General features: G+C 42.1%; 2 protein-coding genes across 2 annotated transcripts in view; one reads left to right on the plus strand and one right to left on the minus strand.

The window, feature by feature from the left end:
* Positions 1 to 11,090: 11,090 nt before the first annotated feature.
* On the minus strand, positions 11,091 to 14,468 carry LOC115108981 (Iroquois homeobox protein 5a-like). Its single transcript, XM_029633529.2, has 3 exons — positions 13,965 to 14,468; positions 13,105 to 13,507; positions 11,091 to 12,886 (listed from the first exon to the last, which is right to left on the minus strand). The coding sequence occupies exons 1-3, from the start codon at positions 14,202 to 14,204 to the stop codon at positions 12,177 to 12,179; spliced, it is 1,353 nt and encodes a 450-aa protein (XP_029489389.1). The 5' UTR covers positions 14,205 to 14,468; the 3' UTR covers positions 11,091 to 12,176.
* Positions 14,469 to 15,295: 827 nt separating this feature from the next.
* The window catches only part of LOC115108982 (uncharacterized), a 49,616-nt gene continuing 44,132 nt past the window's right edge, over positions 15,296 to 20,779 (plus strand). Inside the window, exon 1 of the mRNA XM_065009948.1 lies at positions 15,296 to 15,476. The gene's annotated coding sequence lies outside the window, so the exon portion shown is untranslated. The remainder of the gene's footprint in view (positions 15,477 to 20,779) is intronic.

The raw sequence follows: 20,779 nt of genomic DNA on the forward strand, positions 1-20,779 counted from the left end.
GGAATTGTCCGTAGAGCTGAGACATGATTGTGTCGAGGCACAAATCTGGGGAAGGTTACCAAAACATTTCTGCATCATCGAAGGTCTCCAAGAACACAGTGGCCTCCATCATTCTTAAATGGAAGAAGTTTGGAACCACCAAGACTTCCTAGAGCTGGCCGCCGGGCCAAATTGAGCAATCGGGGGACAAGGGAGGTGGACCAAGAACCCAATGGTCACTCTGACACAGCTCCAGAGTTCCTCTGTGGAAATGGGAGAACCTTCCAGAAGGACAACCATCTTTGCAGCCCTCCACCAATCAGGCCTTTATGGTAGAGTGGCCAGATGGAAGCCACTCCTTAGTAAAAGGCACATGACAGCCCACTTGGAGTCTGCCAAAAGGTACCTAAAGGACTCTGACCATGAGTAACAAGATTCTCTGGTCTGATGAAACCAAGATTGAACTCTTTGGCCTGAATGCCAAGCGTTACGTCTGGAGGAAACCTGGCACCATATCGAAGGTGAAGCATGGTGGTGGCAGCACCATGCTGTGGGGATGATTTTCAGTGGTAGGGACTAGGAGACTAGTCAGGATCGAGGGAAAGATTAATGGAGCAAAGTACAGAGAGGTCCTTGATGAAAACCTGCTCCAGAGTGCTCAAGACTTCAGACTGGGGTGAAGGGTCACCTTCCAACAGGACTCTAAGCACACAGCCAAGACAACTCAGGAGTGGATTTGGGATGCACTGCATTATTTCTGCCTCGTGCACCAATTCATATTGTTACTCCTATGACCAGAGAAAGTGAAATATTTCTAAATATTAAAAAATACTAGTCACTAATAATAACAACGCATGGGGGATTGGAAATGATGCAGATAATTACATTGATGGAAGCTACAATCGATCTACAATATTAAAGCTGATCTACCTCCTAATATAATATTTACAAAATAACAAATATATACAGTCAAAAGTCAAAAGTTCACTCCAAGTTTTTTAAAATTAATTTGTTACCATTTTCTACATTGTAGAATAATAGTGAAGACATCAAAACTATGAAATAAAACACATGGATTTGAGATGATTCAAAGTAGCCTCCCTTTGCCTTGATGACAGCTTTGCACACTTGGCATTCTCTCAACCAGCTTCATGAGGTAGTCACCTGGAATGCATTTCAATTAACAGGTGTGCCTTGTTAAGTGGAATTTGTGGAATTTCTTTCCTTCTTAATGCGTTTGAGCCAAACAGTTGTGTTGTGACAAGGTGTGGGTGGTATACAGAAGATAGCCCTATTTGGTAAAAGACCAAGTACATATTATGGCAAGAACAGCTCAAATAAGCAAAGAGAAATGACAGTCCATCATTACTTTAATACATGAAGGTCAGTCAATCCGGAAAATTTAAAGAACTGAAAGTTTTCAAGTACAATCGCAAAAACTATCAATCGCATGAACTGGTTCTCATGAGAACCGCAACAGGAAAGGAATACCCAGAGTTACCTCTGCTGCAGAAGATAAGAGTTCAAGTAACAGACACATCTCAACATCAACTGTTCAGAGGAGACTGCGTGAATCAGGCCTTCATGGTCGAATTGCTGCAAAGAAACCACTACTAAAGGACACCAATAGAAAGAAGAGACTTACTTGGGCCAAGAAACATGAGCAATGGACACTAGACCTGTGGAAATATGTCCTTTGGTCTGATGAGTCCAAATTGGAGATGTTTGGTTCCAACTGCCGGGTCTTTGTGAGACGCTGAGTAGGTGAACGGATGATCTCTGCATGTGTGTTTCCCACTGGGAAGCATGGAGGAGGAGGTGTGATGGTGCTTTGCTGGTGACACTGTCTGATTTATTTAGAATTCAAGGCACACTGAACCAGCATGGCAACCCCAGCTTTCTGCAGCAATACACCATGCCAACTGGTTTGCTCTTAGAGGGACTATCATTTGTTTTTCAACAGGACAATGGTTCCAAGCACCCTTTCTTAATGGGTAAGGTCTAGTTGACCAAGAAGGAGAGTGCTGGAGGGATTCATCAGATTTGGCCTTCACCCAACCTCAACCCAATTAAGGGTTTGGAATGAGTTGGACAGCAGAGTGAAAAGCAGCCAACAAGTGCTCAGCATATGTGGTAACTCCTTCAAGACTGTTGGAAAAGCATTCCAGATGAACTTGGTTGAGAGAATGCAGAGAGTGTACAAAGCTGTCATCAAGGCAAAGAGTGGCTACTTTGAAGAATCTCAAATATAAAATATATTTTGATTTGTTTAACACTTTTTTTGGTTACTATATGATTCCATATGTGTTATTTCATCATTTGTTTGTCTTCACTATTATTTTACAATGTAAAAATAAAGAAAAGCCCTTGAATGAGTAGGTGTGTCCAAGCTTTTGACCGGTACTGTATATGTCTGTCACATTTAGGTATCTAGCTATAAGTTAACCCGGATCACTCAAATGGATATTTGTAAGCAATTATGGTAAATCCAACTGCCCTTAACTAGGTGTCTTCACTAGACAGAGAGAGACCCATACAGATAGAGAGGAAGAAAGTGAGAAAGAAAGTGACAGAGGGAGAGAGGTGGGAAGAGGGTGAAAGACAGAGAGATGGAGAGCAAGAGAAACTGAAAGAGAGACCCCAGTGCAAAGTTACTTAGACTTTCGTATTTGAACAACTCTTGTCTTCCAACTTGTTAGGCAATCACATTAACCTACGGGGGAAGGATGGCCAGCTACACAGGAGGGTGATTTTCACTAAGTAAGGGGAAGAAGGAGGCTGTACTAACAGAGACGCGTGCTGGACATTTCGGAGTGAAGCGCATGATTGCCAAAATCAACTCTAAATTCTCTTTTGTAACCCATTAAGAAAGGGTGCTTGGAACCTAAAAGGGCGGTTTTCATGTTGCATGATACCCATCAAGGACAAGAATGGTGAGGCCACCTCCAAGGCGATGACGGACATCTTCAACACCCACAGTGCTCCTGAGGTCATCTTGAGTGACCGAGGTCGTGAACTCTGGAACAAGGTAATACTATTATAGGCTGTATTATGTCACCAACTATATAAATAGCGAAGTTTATTTACTGATGTACGATTTTCCTTAGAACAACAAAGCCTTGTTGGAGGACTGGGGGGTGAAGCACCGGTTCTCCGATGCATATCATCCACAGACAGACCAACGGTTTGTTTTAGTTTTTTTTACAATTCGTTTTTAGTGTTTTGCCATGGTACATAATCAGACTGATCTTACATTGTCTATAGGTATCCCTTTCCTATCCCCTCCTCCAGGTTTGGATGGATGGACCAACCAGACCCTCAGGACTGCCATGGTCAAGTCCCTTGACGGGTACCAGGAATGGTGGTAAGGACAACCTGAAGGTAATTCTCTTTGCCCACAACAGCAGTGTCCAGGCCTCCACCAAGTACTCACCCTATCGCCTGTTGTACGGACGGGAGCTGCAGCTGTTGACTGCGGTAAACAATGCAATTGTATATACAATTTTACAAAATTATGGCATATTCTGCAATCATTCAAATTTGTGATTGACTTAATGTGTTATTGTTTGTCTATTGCTATTTTTGAATAACATACTTTCAGATCACAGAAACTCCACCTGATGTGGTGGAAGTTGTGAAACCAGATCAGAATGCCTTCGAGGACTACATTCAGGCACGGGCTGAGAAGGTTTTTGACCAGGTAATTTTTTTTGTCTGCTGTTAATTTATTTTCTGGCCCTCCAAGAGATATGTAAGATATGTATTTGTAATAATATGAAATAAATTTGCATTTATTTCTGTTATCATTCAAGGTGAGACTTGGGAAACCTCGTTGCTCTTTCGCTCCTAGCTGGAGTCATCCGTTAAGGTGAATATAAAAAATCTCAGATAATAACTATTTGAATTTGCACCCAAAATAACCCGAAGCTAGTCTAGTTTTCCTAACACTGACATTTCTCTTTATGTCTTCATAAGGGTTACCTCGGTGGAAGCCAATAATCTTCTCCAGTCGGAAGGTCGACAACTGAAAGCCCTGACGCCCTACACTTCGGTGAAGCCCGTGAGACAAAGTATGTTAAGCGTTGGTTGACATTTGAGAAAGCAAGACATTTTTAGCTGAGCTCATAAAAATGTACCTCTTCAATTTACCTCCCCAAATGACTTTAGGACCATCAACTGTCCGAACCACCCAGGAGGTATCCCATCCACCAGAGCCAGTGAGTTCGGATCAGTCTGATTCTCTGTGCTCTGAGTCAGAAGGGGACCAGCTTGAGGTCGGCTATACTTTCAAAATCTGTTGAAAACTACATATCTCTCCTTCATAACATTGCACTAATCTGTCAAATGTTCTCACAAGAGGCTTGTGTCCAACTGGAGGAACAGGGACAGGTAGGTTCAGTCACTGGACTAGAAGACACTAGTGAGGTTCTCATCACTAGTGTCCAACAGGGGCAGGTAAGGCCAACTGCTCTCTCGGGGGGGGGTCATTCTTCCATCACACTCCTGGTTAGACAATTTTACAATCATGATCATGCTCAAGCTCTTTTGCAGGTTCAGCATGCAGAAGTGAGGCCTCCTCGCGTTGGGCGACATCGCGACGCTGTCAGCAGTACCAACACTGGCTCAGGGGTTTTGTCCAGATAGTCAATCTCAAGGCTAACCATTGAGTCATGGTAAGTAACCTTCACTGCCAGGTAGGCACTGTTAAGGTGTATGACTCCAGTGGTCATGACCCACCCCAGAGTTTCTCTCACAACTCACCTCTTATCTTTTGCCGGGACCTCTGTGACTGTGGAGTGGCCCGGCAGTCCAGCAAGCAGAAAGGGGGCACAGATTGCTTGCTATTGCAAACAGTCTTACTCTCTGCAGAGATGAGGAACTCTCCATGGCACGATACCATCATAAATCCATGAGTAAACACATGTTCTCATGTTTTCAGGCTGAACGCCTGGTACCATTTCCCAGTCCCGATTCCAGTCCCCGGTGCTTCTGTCAGAAATACGTGAGAGAAGGTAAGGAGGCGGCCCGGTGCAGGAGATGCTGCAAGCATTTTCACGTGTCTTGTTTGTCTCATGTCGTCAATGTGCGTGAATTTGTCTGTCCATCGTCTGTCATCTGTTTTGTCTGATGTTTTCCCCACCCTTGTTTTCACTGCTTGGCCGGCTCCCCGACTCAAGACGGTAGGTATTTTACTACATTGCATGTTGTTGTAAATTGTATGTTATTGTAAATAACCTTAATAACCTGTTGTAATATTGTAATTCATTTGTATAAAGATGTGTTTTCTTGCAGACATTGGCTGTGAAGTTGGTTGGTAAGTATACAGCACATGTATCTGTCTTGTATTGCAAGTAACGTTTACAAGCATGTAAATATTTGTATATTTTTCCATTTGTTTGCTGGTAAGTATTTGAAACTGGACCCTCAGGACTGCCATGGGCAAGTCCCCAGTCGGACACAACAGCAGTGTCCAGGCCTCCACCAAGTACTCACCCTATCGCCTGTTGTACGGACAAATGTATACATTTGCATTCTAAATGTATTCATTGCAAGTAAAATTTTAATATTGACTGTTCAGTTGCCCAGTTCCTTACTGATCCTTAAATTTGAGGTTCTCCAAAGTAGCCACCTTTTGCCTTGATGACAGCTTTGAACACTCTTGGCACTAGCAGATAATGACAACATGACAATAACAGTAGCTTTAAATTATGTAATGAGATGGAGGAGGGGATGGGATGAGTGGACAGATTGTCGGGAAATCAGATGTCACTAGATGCAGAATTTAATCTGGAGGGAGAGAAAGAGAAAGGACGAGGAGAGCGGAAAGAGGCTGAATCAAGAGACAGGTGCTGCGACTAGTTATTCTTGTCACTTGTCCTCGACAGGCAGCCAGTCACAGTTTAATTAAGGCCTTAACCCCCTACTCTATCTTTTTAGTGTTTGACCTGATGGGGCTTGGATAGGTGTAGCAATATGGTGATGACTCAACCCTGCTGTGTAATGGACTACAGGACACTTCTGCCATATTACGTACACAAATCTAGAACCCCCAGATATGCAAACACCAACTAGAAACCAATGTCCAATTCCATACCAACCCTGAACAAAAAATGTTATTTGGAATTGGGCACAAAATATGAATGGCTAGAGAGAAGGGGTTAACTTCTTCAGGATCAGTGGGTTGAGCTAACGTAGTCTAATGCGATTAGCATGAGGTTGTAAGTAACATGAACATTTCCCAGGACATAGACATATCTGATATTGGCAGAATCTGTGTGCTTAGGGTCGTTGTCCTGTTGGAAGGTGAACCTTCACCCTAGTCTGAGGTCCTGAGAGCTCTGGAGCAGGTTTTCATCAATGATCTTTCTGTACTTTGCTCCGTTAATTTTTCCTCAATCATGACTCGTCTACCAGTCCCTGCCGCTGAAAAACATCCCAACAAAATAATGCTGCCACCAATATGCTTCACCGTAGGGATGGTGCCAGGTTTCCTCCAGACATGAAGCTTGGCATCCAGGCCAAATAGTAAAATATTGGTTTTGTCAGACCTGAGAATCTGGTTTCTCATGGTCTGAAAGTCCTTTAGGTGCCTTTTGGCAAACTCCAAGTAGGCTGTCATGTGCCTTTTACTGAGGAATGGCTTCCATCAAGCCTCTCTACCATATAGTCCTAATTTGTGGAGTGCTGCAGAGTTGGTTGTCCCGCTGGAAGGTTCTCCCATCTCCACAGAGGAACTCTGGAGCTCTGTCAGAGTGACCATCAGGTTATTGGTCATCTCACTGACCAAGGACCTTCTCCACCAAATGCTCAGTTTGGCCAGGCGGCCAGCTCTAGGAAGAGTCTTGGTGGTTGCAAACTTCTTCCATTTAAGAATGATGGAGGCAACCGTGTTCTTGGGGACCTTCAATGCTGCAGAAATGTTTGTACCCTTCCCCAGATCTGTGCCTCGACACACTCCTGTCTCGGAGCTCTACAGACAATTCCTTTGACCTCATGGCTTGGTTTTTATTCTGACATGCACTGTCAGCTGTGGGACCTGATATAGACAGTTGTGTGCCTTTCCAAATCGTGTCCAATCAATTGAATTTACCACAGGTGGACTCCAATCAAGTCGTAGATTAAAGATGATCATTGGAAAAAGGATGCATCTGAGCTCAATTTCAAGTTTCATAGCAAAGGGTATGAATGCTTATGTAAGGTATTTCAGTTTCTAAAAACCTGCTTTTGCTTTGTCATTATGGCGTATTGTGTGTAGATTGAGGAAAATGTTTCATTTAATCAATCTTAGAATAAGGCTGCAACGTAACAAAATGTGGAAAAAGTCTAGGGGCCTGAATACTTTCTGATGGAACCGTAGGTATATGATGATGAGATGGTCATGTCCAATGATATATACTCTAGAATACTTTTTTTTTTGGGGGGCTATGGAAATGCAGTTATTAATGTATACATACGTTTTTGCCATGTATTCTATTTCAGACACCTTAATGCATACTTTTTCCATTGTATTATGTGAGCTAAACATACAAATAAAAAAGTATATACATTTTTTGATTACTAATGCTACTATCCCCACTACAAAAAAAACAAACTTGAATACCTGTAATGTTGTCCTTGAAATACTGTTAAATTCCATTCATTCCTGTGGAGGACTGCTCCTGGGAAGTGCCAATATGGCAGATAGGAGGATTCAATGGCCAGTACAAAGCATCAGCAAACCAGGGTTTATATACAGAAATCATTGGTCATATTTCATGTCTAACAATGGAATTCGCTGTCCTCAGAGAGGAAGAGGCAGGAGGGATGAAGCAAGATCACGTGGGACCATTCTAGCCAATGAGAAGGCAGATATCCTGTGCACAACAGGCACAACTCGTATATAAAACAGTTTTCCTCAAAGTTGTCGGTATGCCTCGTGTGTACTTATGTTGGTACTTTTGTAACAACCGAAACATCACAAAACGTATTTTCGATCAAATAATAAATAAGCCATTCAATTGTTTGTTGACCAAATTCGACACTCTCATTGACCTCCATACAAAAATTCCTCATTTGGTGGTTGAACATTTTTTAGGCCGAGTTACCCGTCTTGCTTCGCCTTCTACTCTCTTGCTCTGCTCAGTCACGAAGAGGAAGAACTTTGCAGCAGGTGGGTGGTAAACATTCAAATAAGACCCAGCCCTGAAATGAAACGTAGTCAAAGTATTTGCACGTCATCTATAAAAGGGAAACAGCATAGACACAGATTTCCATGAATGTCCCACTTCGGATTTCCCATTTATAGCCCAAATAGATCATACTTTGACTAAAACTATGAATTTGACTTAAATCAATTTCCAACATCATGGATAATCTCAGGACATCGTCTTTCAGTTGAACAAAAGTGAATTTCCGCTGTTGTGGTACTTTTAAGTACGCTCGTCCTACTCATTTTAATTGAATGGTATCCACCACTAGATGGCGGTGTTTACCCTACAATTCGTGTTGCCTTCCGCCACAGGCGATCCAATAGCGGGGCCCTAGGTGCTACCAGAAGAGTTAGTAGCAAGCAGAGACAACAGCTGAGCCTCAGTCTAAGAATGTTGCTTTCTGCTATGACACCATGGAGTCCATATTGTTCATGTATGACACTGTCAACTTGGCCTCGTGTGTGGAGTGCCAATGTGTTCAAGGCATCCCAGGCACACCCTGGGCGTTCTCTTTGCATGGTCCTGACTGAAACAGGTGAAGCGTACTCCATGGCCGTCTGCTTAGGGGGATGTAGGGGAGGCAGAAGGTTCAGTACTTCCGGACAGGTGCCATTATGAGCTTCAGCCTCCCTTGCTCGCAGCAGGGGACAGTTATGAGTGCAAGGTGTCTTCCACAGACTCATGGTCAGTCCTTGTATTCTCTGTCTATGAGTGTGGTTTAAGTGTGGTTACAATTTACCAGACCCATCTTTTAGCTTTGTACCAAACCGAGTGACAGGAAGGGCTTGATCAACACAAACTCAGGGCTGTGGCAAAGATATTATCGTTTGACTAGTTTATTGCTTTGCCTTTTCGCCTCTGCTTTAAGGTAATTCCCAAACAAGGGATGGTGTAAAAACAGAGTTACAGTGAAAACGGATGAACCTGACAGCATGCCACCAGCCAAACCCACGGAAGGCATGTCCTGCTGTGTGATATTCAACAGTGAGGGTCACTGGAGGTATGACTCTAAGCAAACAGCACCACCTGGACACGACACACACTATCACAGGCTCAGTATGGCAACACTGGAGGAAAGTCTATATAATATTGTGAAAGCGTATCTAGGATCTTCTACCTGGTCTCATGCTACATCAGGCAAACCTTTTGATGAAAAACGTCAAGTGTTGACGTTTGTTTGACATTAACAAATGAAAAACATTTTGGGGCAGCGTTATTGCATGCTACAGAATGCTTCTCGTCTGCAGTTACTTCGCCTAGCCCACATTCAGTAGGGAATGTAGGCAGTGGTTACTGATTGGGTGTCTCTGGCTGCTGTGTAGTGTTACTCACACAAGAGGGCACTCCAGGCAAAGTTATGGTTACATGAATCTATTCTACACGTCTGCCTCAGTCTGTTGTGTCTACCCTCCTAGAAAGCAAGTGGGGTGCAGGCTTTTGCTCCAACCTTACTCTTAACACACCTGATTCATCTAATCGAGGTCCTGAGGTAAAAGGGGTGGAGTTTGTTTTGCAGGAGGGTAGCCCCCTGCTCTGAACACCACATGAAGCTATATGTTAAATGAGGATGACACATGTGGTCATTATATGTAAAGCACTTTAAAACATGGGAAAAGTGCTATTGAAATGCAAGATTTACAAATGGCTTGTTTATATTATTTTCATATGAAAAGTACTGCATGTGATGTGGGGGGAGAGAGCTCGTTTTGAGGCAGAACATTACCTCAGCCCTCAGAGACTGGGCCGTTCACCCTGGTGTTCTACCTCTGAAAGATCAACACTGAGAACAGATGTTTCTATAGAGGTCCTGGAGAGAAGTGGAGAGGGAGAGGAGCTGGAGAAGGTGAGGAGATGGAGAGAAGAGGGAGAGGGAGAGAAGAGGAGGCATAAGGGAGAGAAGATGGTGAAGGTGTACTGCATGGCAGGGGGCTAGGTGATATCAGATCCTAACATCTGTCAGTCTTAGGGGTTATCCCATGCAGAGTGGACCTCACACTGGTTGAGAGACCTGTCCCAACGGTGTCGGATGTCGGGTGGTGTTTAGCTTCGATGCACAACACAGTTGGGAAAGCGAGACATATGGGCCCTAAAGTCAATCAAACGATTGCTTAACTGCAAATGTTAATGTTTTAGTTTATCTATTGAATGCAACTTTGGCCAATTTATACAGAGGACCGCTCTTAAATAAATTCTGAGGGTATATCTTTGGTATGATCGATTTACTACATAGATAGACTCTTTAGATTTTATGAAGCAGATCATTTTCTTTTAGGAAGTGGTCATGGGCCAATCATTTGAATGTGTTATATGGACCAATTTAGCAATATTAACATCGTAGCCACTAGCCAGGCATAATAATGCTCATCCATCAATTACGGCTTGATTATCTGAGGATTTATAAGCCTTTGTTTTGCTGTTACTTATCATATTTGAACTCCTTTTTTAGACATTGTGGTAGACTTGACTTGGCCCATGGGCTGCCATTTGTGTATCTGGCACTTAGAAGTAATTCTATAAAACTAAATGGGTATATATTCTGCACTATTCAAAAACGAAATTGTCATATTTTGCCATTGTGATAAAATGATCCATATACTATCAATTTGAGTTTAAAGTTTAAAAGGATACCATGTATTCTTCTTATGGCCTTTGTGTAGCCTGAGTTTTTTTTTTTACTGAAACCAAGACCAGAGATTTGTATACAAATACAAAAATTAAGTAGCTTACTGAAAATGTAAATTGTCCATTTAAAATAAAAAAAATCTATTAAAGGTTTGCATAAGATCATGGTGTGTCTTTGAGTTGACTGTAGGCCTAGAACATCTCGATAAATCTTTAAACATCCATAGGCAAACGTGTTTGTATTTATTCACACTTTCTCTGTTATCAGCTTCAAAAAAATACTTGCTTGTCCAAGTGGCTTTTGAGCAAAATATAGCCTATGCAGAAAGCAACGAAAAATCACTAACATAGAAAACATACTTTAGAGATTACATAGCCCTTTAAGTCATTGTGAATTTAGTAGGCCTACACAAAGTTTAGTACACAGTGGCGCGTTTTGCCTCAACTTTCTCTGCATGTTTTGTTACTGTTTGGCTCTTGCAATTCCATGATTAAGAGAAATCCCCTCCTTCGGGAGAACATAAATTCGAATTTACACACTTAATTCCTCGAAGATGGCCTCGGAAAATGTAAGCTTCTTAAGTGTTGATATTTTAAAAACCCAGATATATGCCTGGTTACCGTGGAATATTTTGTGGTTTGATCAAATGTAATTTCCTCTCTGCTCAAGTTAAAAAATAAATTAAAACACAGACTACAGCATTTGTGATATAAGGATTACATTTTCCACAGTTGCTTCAAGTAATGGCTACTAAAATCTAGACTACATGCAGAGGGAATTTCGAGAGTAATGTATGCCTTATTGCAACACAGGACATATTGCGTATTGGAATGGTGCTTCGATAATGCAGTCAATGCAATGATGAATAGTTTTTATCCAATAATCCAATACTTTTGCTGGCATTGGCAACTTTCTGTGTGGAGTTGTGTGCTTCACATGGCTGTGATTATTTGGCAAAGCACACATGTCAACTATTGCAGCCATGCAACACGAAATTAACCTGGTAAAAATTGGTCATTTTTTTGCGCAATGAACGACCAAAGTCAATAGAAATGACAAAGTAACACACTTTTCTTCTAAAAAAGACTACAATAAAACTAGTCTTCTTTAATTAATAATTATTCACCACGTGGTTTGACAAAGGAATCCACTTTTTTCCCCTCCACATTATCCTTTAAAACATTCTAAATGTAATAATTGAATATTCACATTCCTAAATAATTGTTTGTTGCCTTTTTAGGAACTCCCCGGAATAGTCATTGTCATTGTTCCATTTGCATCTCAATATGTTTTTTCCCCACTGAAAATATAGTTTCTTTTCCCAGTTGGACAATAAATAAAACGTCTATATAGAGCCTATAGCTTACCAAATGTCACACAGGCTACTAGACATGTGTCATACCTTTCTTAATTTCATATCTCAAGTCTTTACAAATATTTATCTGTGTTTGGCTCCTGGCTTGGCTGTCTCTTGCCAGAGCCTCGGCTCTGTGTAACATAGTTTGATGTAATCCATTTAAATGCGTCGCTGACCCCATGTTGGATCCGGGGCTCTGCAGGTGTCCAAAAGTGCCATGATAGTTCGAGTAACCCTGGAAAAAGGGAGACGTATAATAGACATGTCTGGATAGGGCTGCACTGTGAGGGAAAATATTCTGAGAAGCGTCTCGTAATGGAGATGACATAGGCCTACCGCCCGGAATCTCTGTAAGTAATTGTCTGGGCACGGTCTGAGCGGCATCACTACATCCTTTACATTTATCCGAAGAAGTTGCAATCTCCGCGAGCGACCACAGTTTTGGTTTCGGGGCCGGAAGGGCCGAGTGAATCACTGATGTAGCATTGCTGGAGTTGCCTGAGTCATTACGCCTCAGTGGAGGTGGACTTTCCGAGGCTGCGGAGTCTGAATCCCTTTCCACTCCAAGGTCCGCGTTTTGGGGAGATGCTGCGGTGGTGGGCCGTGGCATCTCGGGCACTCTCCTGTCCCCGTGGTCCTTTACATTCGGATCAATTAAGACAGGTTCCATGTCATTGCCGCTATTGTCTTCTTTGTATTTCTCACAGGGGATTCCCACTGGATTTGGATGCTGCCCAACTGCAAGATTTAATACATTAGACCAAAGCGTTCCAAGGATTAGGCCTAATCACCCTGTCAAGGTCTAACGAAAGCAACAACATTTTTAAGTCTATGCAGTGAATTACATCAAAATTGGCCAATACTTTTGAAACTAATGAAACGTCTGGGGAAAAAAATATTTTTAGACATACTGTAGCATAGAAACCTATATTTGTTCAAAAGTGACTTAAACTTACCTGCTTCATTTTTCGACCCAATTTCTGCCGTGGGCTTAAGTGGCTCTTCTTCGTCGTCATTCTTCTCCAGGTCAATGTTGTCATCTTCTTCCTCATCCTCACTTCTATTCCTCGGGGTCCACGTCATTTTATTCTCTTTCTTCAACCGCCGTCTGGCATTTGCGAACCAGGTGGACACTTGGGTAAGTGTCATCTTAGTAATGATGGCCAGCATGATTTTCTCACCCTTGGTTGGGTAGGGGTTTTTACGGTGTTCATTGAGCCACGCTTTGAGAGTGGCAGTCGCATCTCTTGTAGCATTTTTCCTGTATGCAGGGTCTCCATATGGATAGCCCAATGCTACACCGAACGGGTGATACTCTAAAGAGCCAGCGATACCCGCTGAGGGATCGTACGCGGAGCCCTAGAAAGTCAATAGAAAATCAATAGATACGAATTTCTCTCAACAGTTTGACCTCACAAGACTGGAAAGCTTAAAGGTAGACATTGGTAATTTCTAGACCTTCAATTTCCAATTGTATTGATCATATTTAGAGTTCAAAATGTATTTATATTATAGGCCTATATGACAGATACAATTTGAACAACAACAAAAAAAGTTTTTATTTTGCAAAGTTGAAAAAATAATTGTGACTAATCATTGCATAAGCTCTTATTATAAATGACTTAACTCTTATACATGTTTTATTTAACCTCTATTGATTGTGCACTAATTGTATCAGAAAGCTATACTTCAGTTTACTCGTTACAAAATCTGGATACAAATAGGCCTTTTCAAAGAAACGAAAGGCATTTTTTTCCCAATAAATATTCCGAAATCGAACAGTGCGTAATTGTTCAACTGTACAGTATTCACTTACCACAAATGAGTTCAGTGCCGCCGTCTGCTCTCCGCTATACTGGAGGTGAGAATTGAAGCCAGGGGATGAACCATTGAACGCCGGTGATCCCGCGTAAGGGGCGAAGGCTGAGCCTGAAGACGACCGGCCCAGTTCCTCTGTCCTTGGTCCTCCTAAAATCACACTGGAACTGAACGGGGGACAGGAATGGAGAGCTAGAGACACCGACGGTTGGAAGAGAAAGCCTTGAGGATAGGCCATGGTGAGTGACTTCCTAAAGTCAGTCACTTATGCCCACTTGTGCACTTTCGACCTTAGATGCACACACACAAGAAAAGCGCATGAAAACTCACATCTGAAAACAGTTCCCTTCCCTCAATGTTCGCATTTGAAAAACAACTAATCCATTCAATAACATTGCGAACTGTTGCGTTGGTTGGTTTGTTGTTGTTTGCTGCAGCAATTTGTCAGGGAAAGTTGTCTGCATGTAGCCTTCCAACGGGGAACGCTTTTGTCGATGCTCAACCTGCCAGGCTCTGGATATGGGAGAGTCAGCGGAGGAATAGGCAACCTCATTCTATGATTGTCAGCTCCACCCCCGTGCGCGCGCGCGCCCACACACACACACACACACACACACACACACACACACACACGTTATGCTATAATTTAGATCGAATTAGACTATTATCAAATCATTAAGCTAGTATTGTGAAGGCTATATGTACCCCAACACACAAAATTATATCAATCTATATCATTTAGACCCAATTATAGATTATTTTATTATCAACCGCACTCCTTGTTAACCAGAGCGGGATCGCTGTATGCACTGCTAACAGGATCCCTAACCTGATCTTCAGTTGTAACAATTGCAGGTATATAGGCTATATCACAATTGCATATATCTAAATATGTTATTTACCAGAGAAATACATTTAAAAACACTCAAGTAAAAGCAGGTAGCGTAATAAAAACAAAGGAATAATTGTACAGTCTTACCATTTGGTTTAATTTAATTGGCTGTTGTGGTTTCAAATAATTAGTTATTTGCATTGTCAGTAGATGTTTGTGAATACTACTTCTTGCCCCTGAATACAGTTGCCAACAATATAGCCAATCAGGCACAGAAGAAATAGTCGAATGGACAGACGGATAACTTGTGGGGAACTGTCCAAGTGCTGAATGTTGGCACTGTAGGTAGTGACGTCACATTTTCAAGCTCAGGAACGTCTCAGTGGACGATTAGGCCAATCTACGATCTGTGAGTTGCGTGACGTGCTGAAAGCTGGCTAGAAAACAGACATTAGATCATCCTCATACTCTACAGATCGTTTCTGCTATCAGTTGAACATGCATGCTTCTCGCTGTCGCCAATAGGGCAATGAATAGGCTACACATCGACATCAATGGAAGCCTGATAAATAGTTTGACCACCCTTTATCAGCAGAAAAAGAAAGGGACAGTATTTCTCTGGACCATATAGCCTACACCTGGCATTTTTTTCTTCTCAAACAAGAGCAGATACAGTAGGTGAGTAGCCTAGTCCTATCCTAATTCACGTTTTGGCTATTGAGTTCTGAGGAAAGGTTTACCAATGGGGGGGGGGGATACGTTTTACACCTCAGGTAGCCCTACAAGTAACATGCAATTTAATATTTGTTTACATTATATTTGCCTAAAAGCATAGCCTAAACACGTTTTGATTGATATGGCCCGTGCTTACTGTAAGCTTCTATTGTAAACACAACCCTGAACAGCTCTGCTTAGTCTGGCCTTAGACCTGTGTGCATGGACAGAGTTAATCTTGTTTGTTGTTACTATAATTAGAGTGGGTAGCTTAAGACTTCACTTTCGCACTGGCCCATGGTGTGTGGTCAGTCTCTGTCATTGTCTTATGAGAGAAAAAGCAACAACCGTGCATCTTGATATGCTCAGTGTTTCTGATTTTCTTTAGATGACAGCCACACCAACCCACCAGGTTTGGATGTCCCTTTCTTATTGGTCTAACTCATTTACAGCCTGGTGAAAAGTCCATCCCACCAAATTTCAGGCGGCCTTTTCAGTCAGCTCGTACACCATTAGAATCACGTTTCTGACGACACTGGGCCTTTAAGATACAAATGCTGTGTTGATATTCTGAAATGAATCTGTTCTCCCATCCATTTATCTGTGACAGATAGCAGTAATAAGTTGACTTTACAACATTTCATAAACAGTATTTAAAAGGCAACAGCAACATGATTAACAGTAGACTTTTAATACACATGGGAAAGAGATTGGGATAATATTCCCTTTTCAATTACACAAAAAATTACCAGAGCGAGCCTGAAGAAAGAGTACCTTTTATATGAAAATAAGTCAATAACCTGAAACACTAAAAAAATATTGATTGAGCATAATGAAGCCTGAGCAGTGTGAAAACACTTCTCCTTAAGGAGTCTCTCATCACATCATAAGCATGACCGCACTCCTTATTGGTGCAATTTATGGTCTTTGTGTGTGTGTGTTTGTGTGTGTGTGTGTGTGTGTGTGTGTGTGTGTGTGCTTGTGTGCAGCGGGAAATGGTGCAGTTGTTGGGCATGATCATTTGTGGATCATATGCAGTTTCTCAGTTTATAGACTACAGATAGGTTGGGTAGATTAGAGATGGCATTTTTATGCCTTTAAGCATCCCTCACTAATGCACTGTACTGATTACAGTTGGGGAGGTGCAGCATAACGTAGGCTTGCATCTTATAACCACTGTTGGTAGGTGTGGAGTGCATGAGAATCATATTAGAGGCCATGAATGCATGTGGTATGCTGGTGATCTATTTCTAATCAGCAGCTCTATGATATGACAAGACATCTACACCAGGCGGTGCTTAAGTAATGCCCGGAAGGTCGTCAAGGACTCCAGTCTCCCGAGCTGCGAACTGTTCACTCTTTTACCATCTGGCAAGCGGTATCGCATCAGGTCCCGTACCAACAGACTCCGAGATAACTTCTACCACCAGGCCATCAGACTGCTGAGCAACTAACCCTGCAGTATCTGTCTCCCTGCACAGACCTGCACCTTAGTGACTATTTGCACCCTAGAGACTTTCTGCACCCTAGACCATTTGCACTTACTCTCCATTCATCAAACCCTTACACAAAAGTACACACACATACCCACACACACACCCAAGCACACACACACAAGCGCACACAAGCACACACACCCACATTCAACACTGCTGCTCTAGTATATACTATTCATTCTACTGCGCGACCAAGACACTATTCACTTTATATTTGTAAATACAGTCATAGTTAACATTGCACCTTCGTTAATATTGAGGGTTAGAATGTGTTCAGAGCTGGCAGACAGGGTAGTGGTGTTGAAGTGGCCAGTCTAATTAAACATAATTTCTCTGTCTCTTTACAGAAATCCATTTCCCTTGTCCCAAAATTGTAGCTACTATCTTTAAGGCTTTGTCTGGGAAAGATGTATCCATAACTGTTATAGGGGTCTTACCGTCCTCCCTCGGCTAACATTTGTGCACTTGAGAAATTAACTAGTTTGTCTTCTGTTATTAAATCAGAAGTTATTATCTTGGGTGACCTAAATTATGATTGGGAAACGCAGGCTTCAGAAAATCTGAAAGACGTGTAAAGATCTAAAACTAACCCGTCTGTTGACTAAGACCACACAGCCCAACCTTAAAGATCCTTCAAAGTCAACTCTTATTGATATTATTTTAACAAATACACCAGAGAAATATGTTTCTACTGGTGTCTTTGCCCAAGACATTAGTGACCATTGCCCAGCTGTTTGTGTTAGAGATGTGAGAATACAAAAATCGAAGGCTCGTGTCATCACAAAGACAAACGTTGAAAATGTCAGTGAACATACTTTTTAACGTGATCTTTATTTTAGTGTCCTTGATTGTATTTCAGATATCCCTGAACCTGATTTAGCGTTGAGCATTTTTGCAGATGTCTTCAATACTATTGTGGATAATCATGCTCCCTTCTAAAAAAAAAAGGAAGTTTGAAGGTTGATCGAATGCCTGGTACACTTCGGAATCATCAGAAATCATTCTAAAAATAGATAGATGCTTGGGTCAAGGCCAGGAACACAGGCTTAAGCACGAACTGGCAAGCTTTTTAAGCCACTGAGGAATCATTGTGTAAGACAAATAAGAAAGGCTAAATCTGATTATTATGTAACCTCTCTTTCTTTCCGATTGTAACCCGGCGAAATTCTGGAAAACTGTCAAGTCCCTGAAGAGTTCTACTTCCTCCTTTCTGCCACAACAAATTAATTCAGACACTCATTATGGGAAGAAAATGCCTTCATTGATGCATTTAATCACCATTTTTATTTCAGCGGGTTATCTCTGAAACTTCTAAGCCTCTTCACAATGATGTTGGGCTGGATGCTGATAGGGGAACCTTGCTGAATGAGCAGAGAAATGACATTCAAAGCTTTTGTTTTAGGCTATTTGCAGAAAAATAAGTCCTGGATGCTTTGCTAACAATAGACAACAAGAAATCCACATGGGGCTGACCAATTGTATCCCAGTCTGCTGAAGTGTGCAGCACCCATCATTGTTGGTTGAAGGAATTTTCTGTAGAGCTCTGAGACAGGATTGTGTTGAGGCACAGATCTGGGGAAGGGCACCTAAACATGTGTGCAGCATTGAAGGTCCCCAAGAACACAGTGGCCTCCATCATTCTTAAATGGAAGACGTTTGGAACCACCAAGACTCTTCCTAGAGCTGGCCGCTCGGCCAAACTGAGCAATCGCGGGACAAGGGCCTTGGTCAGGGAGGTGACCAAGAACCTGATGGTCACTCTGACAGAGCTCCAATTCATCTGTGGAGATGGGAGAACCTTCCAGAAGATCAACCATCTTTGCAGCACACCACCAATCAGGCCTTTATGATAGTGTGGCCAGACGGAAGCCATGACTTTCAGACCATGAGAAACAAGATTCTCTGGTCTGATGAAACCAAAATTAAACTCTTTGGCCTGAATGCGAAATGTCACATCTGGAGGAAACTTGGCACCATCCCTATGGTGAAGCATGGTGGTGGCAGCATCATGCTGTTGGGATGTTTTTCAGTGGCAGGGACTGGGAGACTAGTCAGGATTGAGGGAAAGATGAACAGAGCAAAGTACAGAGAGATCATTGATGATAACCTGCTCCAGAGCGCTCAGGACCTCAGACTGGGGGTGAAGGTTCACCTTCCAACAGGACAACGACCCTAAGCACATGGCCAAGACAACGCAGGAATGGCTTCGGGACAAGTGTCTGAATGTCCTTGAGTGGTCCAGCCAGAGCCTGGACTTGAACTCGATCGAAAATCTCTGGAGATATCTGAAAACAGCTTTGCAGGGACGCTACCCATCCAACCTGACAGAGCTTGAGAGGATCTGCAGAGTAGAATGAGAGATACTCCCCAAATACAGGTGTGCCAAGCTTGTAGTGTCATACCCAAGAAGAGACTAAAGGCTGTAATTGCTGCCAAAGGTGCTTCAAGGCTCTGAATACTTATGGAAATGTAAAATTTCAGTTTTAGATTTTTTTTAAATACAATTTTAATTTAAAAAATCATTCTAAAAACCTGTTTTTGTTTTGTCATTATGGGGTCTTGTATGTAGATTGATAAGGGATTTTCTTTTGTTTAATCCATTTTAGAATGAGTCTGTAATATAACACAATGTGAAAAAAGTCAAGGGGTCTGAATATTTTCCTGAATGCACTGTATATACACTACCAGGTCAAAAGTTTTAGATCACCTACTCATTCAAGGGTTTTTCATAAAACATTTTTCTTTTAATTCTACATTGTAGAATAATAGTGAAGTCATCAAAACTATGAAGTAAGACATATGGAATCATGTAATTAGTAACGAAAAACATTGTTAAACAAATCTAAATATATGTAAGATTCTTCAAATTGCCACCCTTTGCTTTGATGACAGCTTTGCACACTCTTGGCATTCTCTCAACCCGCTTCATGATGTAGTCACTTGGAATAAATTTCAGTTAACAGGTGTGCCTGTTAGGTGTGCCTGGATTTCTTATAAGCTTCCGGGTCCTTGAAAACGGAAGCTCTAGCTTTTAGCTCAGTGCAGATGTTGCCTGTAATACATGGCTTCTGGTTGGGGTATGTACGTACGGTCACTGTGGGGACGACGTCAATGATGCACATACTGTATTGATGTGATGTACTCCTCAATGCCATCTGAGGAGTCCTGGAACATATTCCAGTCTGTGCTAGCAAAACAGTCCTGTAGCTTAGCATCTGCTTCATCTGACCACTTTCGTCCGGAGTTCTTTTCCTCTGGTTGCACATTTAACATGCTGAAAGAAATTTGATAAAATGGATTTAAGTTTGCCTGCGTTAAAGTCCCGGCTACCAGGAGCACCGCCACTGGGTGAGCACTTTCTTGTTTGCTTATGGCGCAATACAGCTCATTCAATGCTGTCTTAGTGACAGCCTCTGACTGTGGTGGTATGTAAACAGCTATGAAAAATACAGATGAAACATCTCTAGGTAGATAGTGTGGTCTACAGCTTATCATGAGATACTCTACCTCAGGTGAGCAATAGCTTGAGACTTCCTTAGAGATCATGCACCAGCTGTTATTTACAAAAATACATAGTCCACCGCCCCTTGTCTTACCAGACGCCACTGTTCTATCCTGCCGGTACAGCGTATAACCAGCCAGCTGTATGTTGATAGTGTCATCGTTCAGCCACGACTCCGTAAAGCATAAGATATTACAGTTTTGAATATCCCGTTGGTAGTTTAATCTTGCCAGTAGGTCATCTATTTTATTCTCCAAAGATTGCACGTT

This window comes from Oncorhynchus nerka, linkage group LG25 (assembly GCF_034236695.1).
Source record: "Oncorhynchus nerka isolate Pitt River linkage group LG25, Oner_Uvic_2.0, whole genome shotgun sequence".
In the NCBI taxonomy this organism is placed as follows: Eukaryota; Metazoa; Chordata; class Actinopteri; order Salmoniformes; family Salmonidae; genus Oncorhynchus; species Oncorhynchus nerka.